Here is an 11,455-nt window from a genome sequence, read left to right on the forward strand (position 1 = left end):
AATGTGTGGAATAAAAAAGGAAATATCTGCAGCTTCTGCTGCATTGATTCTGATCCTTTATTTTTATTCTGTCGATAAACCCACTGATGGTTATTCTCTGAGTCTAATAAACTAAACTTGTCACGCCTTTCCTGCCAACTGTTGGACAGAAAACCACACAGCTCTGACCTACAAAGAGGAAGTGGGCAGGTTTAAGTGTAGAGACCGACGGCTTGGTGGCGATGTGTTGATCTTATATCAGTTAGAGGCACAATGGGACAAACATGCACACAGTGGCTGTTCTGTAAGTACAATATCTCTATATCGGCTGATAAAGTAAACATTCAAAACAAAGAACATTTTTTTTATAAAACCGAAACAAGAAGAGAAACGTAGTTTAACAGTTTAATATGTTTAGATGCAATATTCTTTCACTGCAGTGCAGCCTTTTAGAGCAGGAAGAAACATAATCATAACTGGGTGACGTGATATACTGAAAACAAAATCCTTGATGACGTCTGATCCCAGATTACTGTACAAGTGTAAAATGAAGTGATAATTAATTAACGTAATAATTTATGTTGATGTAGAGTTTTTAATCACTCACCTCACCAAACTGATTATAAGTTACATTTTAATCACACAGTTACATAATAGTCTTTCTTCATAACAGTGACTGGGAGCTGCTCCCGATGTTCTTCTGATCTCTGCACTCACACTAATATGAAAATGGCAGCTCATCCTGAGTAATATGAAGACGTCAAACTAAAACTCCTTCTTCTCAATCATGTGTGTGTTGTGGGCTTGATGATGCTTAACTTAAACAACGAGCTGGATGGAGATGGATATTTCATTCGATCCCCTGTGTGTGTAATCTTGTGCAACCTTAAATTAATATTTGCTGCATGAAGCACTACAGAAATATGTGTGTTTGACATGATACAGGTGAGATGTTCAGTAACCAGAAAAACAGAATTTGTTTGATTTAATATCGTGTTAAACATAAAACCTCAAACCAATCTGAGACTCACTTCCCTTCAGGGCCGACCGCCATGCTGTGCTGCACAGCCACACAAGGTTGGTAAAGCTCTCCTCTCACAATACAAAACCCTTAAGTGAAAACTTTCTACAAACCACTGGGAGAAATGTTAGTTAGTTTCAGAGCTGTATTCAGCTGCAACAAACGACAGATCATGAAACACTATGAATCAGCTCTGTATTGAGCTCCTTGAAGCTATTTATGTGGAATCAAGTTCAGAAGTTAATTTTATGTTTGTTAAACTTCAAGCTGTCTTTTAATTTAGCTCAAAATACAATTAATTCCCATCAGCCTCTCTGACTGTGAGTCCCAGCAGCTCTCAGTTTTTCAGCTGGAAGTCTGTCTCTCTGAGCTGTGAGGAGGACGACAGCTCTGCTGGATGGACGCTGAGGAGGAACACAACCAGAGAAAACAGGACTCAGTGTGACGACTGGGGAAGATCAGCTGGTTCATCATGTGACATTAGCTACATTTTCCCAGGGGACAGCGGAGTTTACTGGTGTGAGTCCAGAGAGGGAGCAACCAGTAACACCATCAACATCACTGTCACTGGTAAGATCAGACTGTGGAGTTAGTGTTGATGAAGCTGTGTGTAAATGATGAAATGCTGTAGTTTGTCTCTGTGTTGAGGTGGACCAGTGATCCTGCAGAGTCCTGTCCTCCCTGTGATGGAGGGACATGATGTCACTCTGCACTGTAAAACAGAGACCCCTCCCTCCAACCTCCCAGCTGGTTTCTATAAAGATGGCTCCCTCATCAGGACTGAGCCTACAGGTCACATGACCATCCACCATGTTAACAAGTCTGATGAAGGCCTCTACAAGTGTAACATCAGCGGTCGTGGAGAGTCTCCATCCAGCTGGATCTCTGTCACAGGTGAGGAGGTTACCTTTGATTTCAGGACTTATTTCATCCATAAATTCATCTGACCAGGTGGATTCTCTCTACAGGTAAACCTACAACCTCAGCTCTGCCCACCCCGCCTCCTCCATCGCCTCCTGCCTCAGCCCCCTTCCAGCTTGTGTTTAGACTGATCTGCCACCTGGTGGTCTTCTGTCCGTACTGCATCTCCACTGTCCTCATGGTGTCTTTATATCAACACAGGGCCACAGGTAACACTGAATCATTCACTGACCTTACAATCAATCAATCAATCAATTAATAGATCAATCTTTACCTTTATTAATTTAGCTGATGCTTACTGATTGATATTTTCTTTCTACCCTGCTCTGACTGCAGGAAATGACCTGCCCGCCTCTATGGTGATGACCCCGCCCCCCCAGGCTGATGAGGGATTGGATAATGACTATGATGACATCATCACTGCTGTAACCACAGAGCATCACTTCTGAGCTGATCCAGTGTGTTGTGATTCTTAAATGAAGATAAAATGTTTGCGTCATCAGCAAATAAACCTCAGATTTCATGATACAGACCCCTGGACAAATGGACAAAGCTGTCGACATGTTTTTGGTCCAAATAAAAGCTCAGGTTCAGGTTCTGGTTTGAGTTTTGTTGTTACTCTTGCTTGTTTGGTTTAGATGTTTTAAAACAGGGTTTTTATTTACTTTAAAAGTTTTCAATAAACTTCACAAAATTGAAACCTCAGTCTCTGTCATGCTAAGTTACAAGTTATACAGAGGATGTATCATGTTTTGGGTTTGGCTTTTTATTTGTTCATCTTTGTTGTGTTTCTGCCATTTCCTCCTGTGTTTATCACTCCCCGCCTCCTGTGTTCTTGTTTTTTTGTCAGTTGTTTGTTTGTTTCTGTGCTCTGTTTTTATTTTTTTTAAGTCGCCCTCGTGCGTCTTTGTGAGTTTTACTTCCTGGTTTGTTTTGGAGCGTCCGGTGTCTTTGTCTAGCTTTGTTTTCTGTTCAGTCTGGTTAGTCCCATGTGTCTCACCTGTGTTACAGTTACCCTGCCCCCTCTATATAACGGTAGGTTTGTTTGTTCCCTTTTGTCAGATCCTTGTAGCTTGTTGTGCTCTTTCAAATGTGTTCCAGTTTTTAATCTTGCTTGTTTTGTTTGTGGATCTTTGTTGCACTTTTGCCTTCTTTTGATTTTGATTGGCTGTTTTGATTTTGTTTCTTTATGGATTTGTTTGGACTCAGCCACTCTCCACTAGGGGTGGGGGAAATAATTGATTTTTAGATGCATCGCGATGGGGACTTGGACGATTATGGATCGATTCACAAATGTCAATAATATTTGTATTGGATAAGGTCATTAGTAATTTTCACCAGTTCTGTCTCTGTGCTATGATGATCTCTAAATCCTGAGTGACAATCCTCAAATAAACTCTTGCTCTGTAGAAAGTCACACAGCTGTTTGGCGACTGCTTTCTCAAGCATCTTTGGGAGAAATGGAAGGTTAAATATAGGTTTACAGTTTGCTAAAACCCCTCGATCAAAAGCGGAAGAGGTTTAATTACAGCTACTTTAAAGTACTGTGGTACATAGCCTGTTGCCAATGTTTGCCTTAACTTGTGAGTTTCTGTGTTATACTACGGGGCTAACGGTACATGGTGAAACCAGAGGTGTTAAACACAACAGATGTAATAAGGACATGTGCTTATGTACAAAATGAAGAAAACGTGGGTTGAATTCAGCAGTGGCCTGCCACAGTCACTCTTACTAGCCATTTTTGCGGATGGCATTCATAAAGTTGCCCCCTAAAAGTCATGAGTCAGGTCAGCAGTCGGGAAGAGAGGTATACATTTGAATAGTTTGTTTTTATAATTGTTTTGTTTTGTTTTTTGCATGGACCTAAAAGTGAAGAAACAAAAAACAGAGCCATATTTCCATGAATCAAAAAAAAGTAATTAAAATAACTGTCCAATTTTGTTTCATTTTTTTTGTTTCTCTGTTTGAAGAAATAAACTAAGTAAAGACAGACAGGTGGGTCAGGTGACCCGTAAGTAAAAGTAAATATAACAAAATATATGAATTTCTTGGGGGGACTTTTACAAGCCTGTCGGTCTTGAGAACCTTTTGGCTTCAAAGTCAATGTTCTGCAGCCATGCCAGAATACAGGGGTGAGGTTGAATGATGATGATGATGAAGGTACAGTGTAAAAACAATGAGCACAGCTGGTGACTATGACTGGGTTTCTGACAAGAACAAACCACATGTCTCTATTTTTCAATTGTCCTTTATTTATTGCCACATGATCATATGTTGTTCATCATATGTTTATAGATGTATATTTGTTTGGTAAATTATATACAAATACCAAGTTAATACATGCTGTCTATAAAAGACTAAATTGGCAAAAGATGTGATTTGTCTCTCAGTAAGTGTCACCACTGTGCCTCTGCACAACCTGGTCAGTTTTTCAATTTGAGCCTCAACATAAAGTTTATTTCCTGTTAACTATGTGAGAAAACCACGAGAGAACGAGTGACACACAAAGAGGAAGGAGGAGGGTTTTACTTGGTTTGACTGGTGAACGTTAATGTGTTGATCTCAGATGGCCGAGAGTAAAATGGAGAAATCATCTTTACCGCGGCTGCTTGGTAAGCAAGAATCTACTTAATGTGTGAATGTTTGTCTCCACGTTGTCTCAAAGATTAGGTCTAAAACATTTCTGGTGATTTTGAAAGCAACAGCGAGTTATAGAGTGAACAACATGAATACAAAGACAGAAATCAGCCAAACAGATCGTGTACATGTTAACTGCAACAACAGAGCAGGAATTTCAGTGTTGTTTGATAATATGGCACCAAAAAGCAACACAAACATTACAGCAAGTGTTCATTGCGATTGTTAACAGTAGTTATTCCTACAGTATATCATAAAATAGAAGAAAGAGGTTGAAAGCATGTAGAAAAGTTTTATACAGAAAGGTATTTACTATCCTGAAGTGCTACAGAAGAGAAAAACACACACATGCCAAGCTCGGACCAGAGGATGACTATTTAAAACACAATTATTAAGAATTTAACAAAGGAAAATACACAAAAACAAACAAGTTAAAACAGGGTTTATTCATTTATTGGCACCTTAATTGTTTATAAAATTGACAGTGGCAAATACTCCGGGGCCAAAGCTGCTCAGTGTGTTTCCAGAATCCTCCAGTACGCTTTGTTCCACCTGCTGAGCTCCTCCAAGCTCTCAGTCCTCCTTCTGGCCGCCTGATGGTGAGAAACAGTAACCTTAAATGACCGAGTGGTGACAGCAGTCAAGGAGTCAAGTAAACTGTACGCTTCACAGTGCTTGGATCAGTCCTTTGGCTAACTCTGCTAAGCTTGTCTTATATAAGAATAAACACAACAACCAAATATAAAAGCAAAAAACTAAATAACTAAACGTGCAAAACTAAAAACAACTCAAAACCCACTCAAGACAAGCAACTAGACCAGTAACTATTAAGTCTTTAATTGTAATGTGCCACACAGAGGCAACACAGGAAATGGAGGTCTCTTCTGAGGCTGTTTTAAATATCCTAAAATCCATCTATCCACCCTACACACAAGGGAAACAGGCTTCAGCTCAGCTATCCAACTCTCTGGAACAAAGTAGATAATGCGTGGAGAGGCCCCAACGCCATCTTTCACTCCTGCTGCGTCGAAGGTTCATGTCCTGACTGCTCTGTTTGGGGAAATTGAACTAAATCAAAATTGTATGTCTCCTTAATAAAATACAATTTTTTATTTCCAAAGCTAATATCAATGTGTGGCTGTTGTTCTGTTTTGTAGAAAGTCCAGATGTCTTGTTTCATGTAAAACCACAAACCAACCTGAGTGTGTTTTCTCTTTAGTTCTGACCTCACTGCTGAGCTGCACAACAAACCAAGGTGAGAAAACTTCTTCTGTCACAGCCACAGGTGTGCAGTCTGCAACACTGAGATAATTACTTAACAGATAATGAATAAAAAAACTCATGTAGCCACACCTCAACCAACGTTATAAGTATGCAGAAAAGATTTGGGAAAATCAAATCAGTGGGATTCGATTTCTTCTCTGAAATCAGCGACTGAAACACAGAGATCAGTTCAGCAGGGAAGAAGTGAGAAAGTAGGAATATGAGGAATGTGGAGAAAATTAATGCAAATGTTCTCTCTAACCACATCTTTCTGTCTCTTCCTCCAGCCTCTCTGACTGTGAGTCCCAGCAGCTCTCAGCTGTTTGAAGGAGAGTCTGTCTCTCTGAGCTGTGAGGAGGACGACAGCTCTGCTGGATGGACGCTGAGGAGGAACACAACCAGAAAGAACCAGGACTCAGTGTGACGACTGGGGAAGATCAGCTGGTTCTTCCTGTTACATCAGCTACATCGCTGCATTGGACAGTGGAGTTTACTGGTGTGAGTCCAGAGAGGGAGCAACCAGTAACACCATCAACATCACTGTCACTGGTAAGATCAGACTGTGGAGTTAGTGTTGATGAAGCTGTGTGTAAATGATGAAATGCTGTAGTTTGTCTCTGTGTTGAGGTGGACCAGTGATCCTGCAGAGTCCTGTCCTCCCTGTGATGGAGGGACATGATGTCACTCTGCACTGTAAAACAAAGACCCCTCCCTCCAACCTCCCAGCTGGTTTCTATAAAGATGGCTTCTTCATCAGGACTGAGCCTACAGGTCACATGACCATCCACCATGTTAACAAGTCTGATGAAGGCCTCTACAAGTGTAACATCAGAGGTCGTGGAGAGTCTCCATCCAGCTGGATCTCTGTCACAGGTGAGGAGGTTACCTTTGATTTCAGGACTTATTTCATCCAGAGATTGACCTGACCAGGTGGATTCTCTCCACAGGTAAACCTACAACCTCAGCTCTGCCCACATCCGCAGCTCTGCCCACATCTGCAGCTCTGCCCACCCCGACAACCCCGCCTCCTCCAACACCCCCTGCCTCAGCCCCCTTCCAGCTTGTGTTTAGACTGATCTACCACCTGGTGGTCTTCTGTCCGTACTGCATCTCCACTGTCCTCATGGTGTCTTTATATCGACACAGGGCCACAGGTAACACTGAATCATTCACTGACCTTACAATAAGTCAATTCATAAAATCAATCAATACATTTATCAGAGAATTTTATCCAAAGCAACTTACAATTACTACTGTATATATGTCAGATGTCGCACACCTATGGAGCAACTAGGAGTTAAGTTCCATGCTCAGGGGCACATTGGTGGAATTGAACCCAGGTCTCTCACACCAAAGACATTTGTCTTATCCACTGCACCATCACCACCACAATCAGTGATTGACAGTTAGATGAAGATAAATTAAGTAAATTTTCTTTCTAACCTGCTCTGAGTGCAGGACATGACCTGCCAGTCTCTATGGTGATGACCCCGTCTACCCAGGCTGAGGAGGGATTGGATGATGACTATGATGATGTCACCACAGAGCATCACTTCTGAGCTGATCCAGTGTGTTCAGTGTGTTCTGGTTCTTAATGAAGTTGAACAGATGGTGATTAGGGTAGTCACTGATGAACCACTCTTACCACATTTAAACAAATAATGATAATCTTTGGTTTGTGCTCGAGTCTGCAGAGTTTGAAATCTCACCACATTTCAACCCTATTTTCTCAACACACTGTATCCTACAATTACTTTATTATGGTTAAACCAGGTTTGCTATGAGTATCATGCTTAAATGGGGTTAGGTATAGCCTAACTCATAACTAATTTCCCTCATGTTTATTAAAGCATTCATCTTTCCCAATGTATAAGACAACGCTAAAATACCATCTTAGTTGTCATAGCCCTACATTGAGAAAATGCTTACTATACTGCATAATGAAAAAACTGAACAAGACATATATCTCATTTGCAGAAACAAGAAGACAATAAAATCAGCTTTCAAATAAATGATAGCCTTTACAATGACATTTGTATAATTTCAGTACATTTAATATATCTTTGTGTCCACGTCCACAGTGTAAGTTAGTGGTTCAAAGGCATGTAGGCCTAAAGGCTAAATAATTAAAACTTTCAAAAGTTCAATTTATGATGCTGATAACAATGTTTGTTCTAGCCTACTATGCAAATATGCATCAAGCTAGATTCCTGCCTTCAACCTGCTGATAGTAACTTAAACCAGGGGTCCTTAACTACTTTTGTTAAATAATGTTTTCATTCAGGCTTCATTAGCATACTAGTGTTTCTACTAGTGTCATACTAAATGTTTTTACTGCCTATATCACTCTGAAAAGCCAAGGAGCCTTTATAATTTCCACCTGTTGTCTATTCCATTTGCACAACAGCATGTGAAATTGATTGTCAATCAGTGTTGCTTCCTAAGTGTTCAGTTAATAAGTTTGATTTCACAGGAGTGTGATTGACTTGGAGTTACATTGTGTTGTTTAAGTGTTCCCTTTAGTTTTTTGAGCAGTGTATTATCACACAATAATTGGTCTTTTTCCACAATTATGTGAGCAGTCATGATCTGATTTTTTATTCTGATTTGTAAACTGAAAGTTATGCATGGAAGATAAATCAGGTGACTCCCTGATGGAACTGCATGATGAATAAGTACCTGCCTTCACTTGTCATCATTGAGGAGACCATTCATTTTGACCAAATCCCCAACTCTGTTTGTAGAAATGCAGACCCAAACTAACCTCCCGCAACACAAGGGAGGCCAAATTAGCCTCCCTTGTGTTGCTGCAACGTAGCAAACAGGGGCGTTTCATAGGGACGCTGAAGGGTGCCTTTAGTGTAAAATCCTTACGCTTTGTCACGCTGTCTGAAAGCGTCAGTTATGATGCATTCAGATGAGAATGTGTTGGTTTAGAGGAGCACTTTAATTTGTAAATCTTTACACTTGATTATGCAACAGAAATAATAAAGTGATGTGTTTTCATCCTAAATTTTAGTTGCAATAACTTCTACAAGCCACCAGATGTCACTGTGCTTTCTGTTTCCACAAAGCTTCAGGGGCACTTCCACACTCAGTCACCACCTGCACTGCTTTAATATAAACTAGATACAGCACCAGGTGAGTTTGTAACACCGTTTAAGGTTGTATTTGGTTTGATGATGATTTGGTGATTTGGTTTGTGTGAAGACTACAACAGCACGTTGATGTGATCAACTCTACTGTAACTTATGAACCTGCTGAGCTTCTCCTCAAATTAACAACCGACCAAAATATCTACTGAGCAGCCTCCTCACCTGTGACAGAGATCCAGCTGCATGGAGACTCTCCATGACCGCTGATGTCACACTTGACTTGGAAACATGGTGGATGGACATGTGACCTGTAGGCTCTGTCCTGATGAGGGAGCCATCTTTATCATTCAGTATCACTCGTTTATCTGAACAATAAAAACACATAAATACTTTTTCAGACACTAAAATTAAGGTTGGAAAAGATTTCTAGTATGTTTGATTAAATTGATAAAAACATACTACTCCTACTACTGGCAGTTCCACACTGATGAAAGCTGCAGCCCCAGCAAGGCCCTCAGATTTGGTTTCATCACGATAGCACTGCCATGATCCGGCTGTGGCTATTGGTATGTGTTTGTTTTTTTATTTATTTTCTCCTTTGAGTGAATGGATGGTTGATGTGTTGTAGAGAGTGGGAGTAGCAGTGGGCGTGACCGTGCTGGCTGAGGAGCAACATGCTACTGCCTGCCACGCCATCCTCCCCGCACTAACCAGACACTCGGAGGAGCACCCCTGCCTCTGCTCTGCCCAGTTCCTGACAGTTTCATAAATATCGCATCACAGTTCACCAAATTGTCACTGATAATGATTTGATTCTTCAGCAAAGTCTCCTCAGCACAAAGTGAAGCTTCCCCACATGACTTCACCAAATGTTCATGTTGCTCTTGATACTAAACAAGGTGCTGCCTTAAAACCTGGAAGTCTATTTTTAATGTAACCTCCTCCTGATATTAACTCATTTGATTTCATTCATAGTAAAATAGAGCAAACGCAGGTGGATCTAATGTTAAGTCACACTTTAATCATCAGAACTGGCTTCAGATGTTTCATCGGCTGGCTGAGGCCGAGACTGTAGCAAGCAGGACTCACCATCACGGCCTGACTTGGGGTTCATACATCGTCTTTTATATCAGATAAGTAATAATAAGTCCTCCAACAATCAATGCTGCCACTTCCGACCACATGTTAGATTTATCTGTGAAGAGCCAAAAGCAGATTTGTCAGGCAGCCAGTGACTGAAAACAAGAACATTGCTTGTTGCTCTGTCTCTCATTTAGCTTCGTCAGAACTTTAGGACGAGGACTGTGGTCTTTGTCCTTCATCTCTGACGCTGTAGTCGTATTATGAAGGGACCACTCAGCGTACATGTGGGGCGTGAGCTGATCCTTTAAAGACCTTTTCACAAAGCTACTGAGAACAACGTTCACTGAGGAATGGAGAGACCCTGCCGCTGTATGAATGAGCTTACTCACTATGTGACAGGTGCCCAGTCTGTTAGTGAACGGGACATCAAGTATTCATCCAGTCAACTGTGTCACTGACTTTGCTTACTTACTTCACTGCAACTTACTAAATGCCTGTGCATGCACAGCGAGTACATTCAGCTACCTGAATTAAATATAAACAAATACTGAATTTATTGTTTTTTAGCATTAAGAAAATATGTACACAGAGACATCGATCAAAGTAACATCCTGTGTAGAGGCAGCTGAAGGACCTACAGACCAAGAAAGACAAGATTGCACACACTGAGGGATTGAAAGGTAATTACAAAACAACATAGACACAAACATGAGGATACAAATGACTGTTGAGATGGACCAGTGATCCTGCAGAGTCCTGTCCTCGCTGTGATGGAGGGACATGATGTCACTCTGCACTGTAAAACAGAGACCCCTCCCTCCAACCTCCCAGCTGGTTTCTATAAAGATGGCTCCCTCATCAGGACTGAGCCTACAGGTCACATGATCATCTACCATGTTAACAAGTCTGATGAAGGCCTCTACAAGTGTGACATCAGCGGTCGTGGAGAGTCTCCATCCAGCTGGATCTCTGCTCTGACTGCAGAAAATGACCTGCCTGCCTCTATAACAATGACCCCGCCCACTCAGGCTGAGGAAGGTTCAGGTGATGACTACGGGCAAATAAACCTCAGATTTCCTTCATAGATCACAAACAGCAGAGGACCCACAACACTTCCCTGTGGAACTCCTCATGTTCTAGTTTGACTTGTAGATGATGTTGAACTCAGGATCTCAGACTTCAGCAGTGGGGGGGGGGGTATTTTTATAGATGTATATTTGTTTGGTAAATTATATACAAATACAAAGTTAATACATGCTGTCTATGAAAGACTAAATTGGCAAAAGATGTGATTTGTCTCTCAGTAAGTGTCACCACTGTGCCTCTGCACAACCTGGTAAGTTTTCCACTGAGACTTAACATGAAGTATATTTCCTGTTAACTTTGTGAAAGAAAACCACAAGAGTTCGAGTGACACACAAAGAGGAAGGAGGAGGGTTTTACTTGGTGTGACTGA

General features: G+C 41.1%; 1 protein-coding gene across 1 annotated transcript; it reads left to right on the forward strand.

Annotated features, from left to right (window-relative positions):
- Positions 1-1,031: 1,031 nt before the first annotated feature.
- On the forward strand, positions 1,032-8,403 carry LOC119911974 (Fc receptor-like protein 5). The gene is made up of 4 exons (XM_038730946.1): positions 1,032-1,056; positions 1,310-1,570; positions 6,449-6,975; positions 7,280-8,403. The coding sequence occupies exons 1-3, from the start codon at positions 1,032-1,034 to the stop codon at positions 6,745-6,747; spliced, it is 585 nt and encodes a 194-aa protein (XP_038586874.1). The 3' UTR covers positions 6,748-6,975; positions 7,280-8,403.
- Positions 8,404-11,455: the final 3,052 nt, after the last annotated feature.

Source organism: Micropterus salmoides, unplaced genomic scaffold, assembly GCF_014851395.1.
Source record: "Micropterus salmoides isolate LMB-PRFRI ecotype aquatic unplaced genomic scaffold, ASM1485139v1 Ms_hic_scaffold_2, whole genome shotgun sequence".
Taxonomy (NCBI): Eukaryota; Metazoa; Chordata; class Actinopteri; order Centrarchiformes; family Centrarchidae; genus Micropterus; species Micropterus salmoides.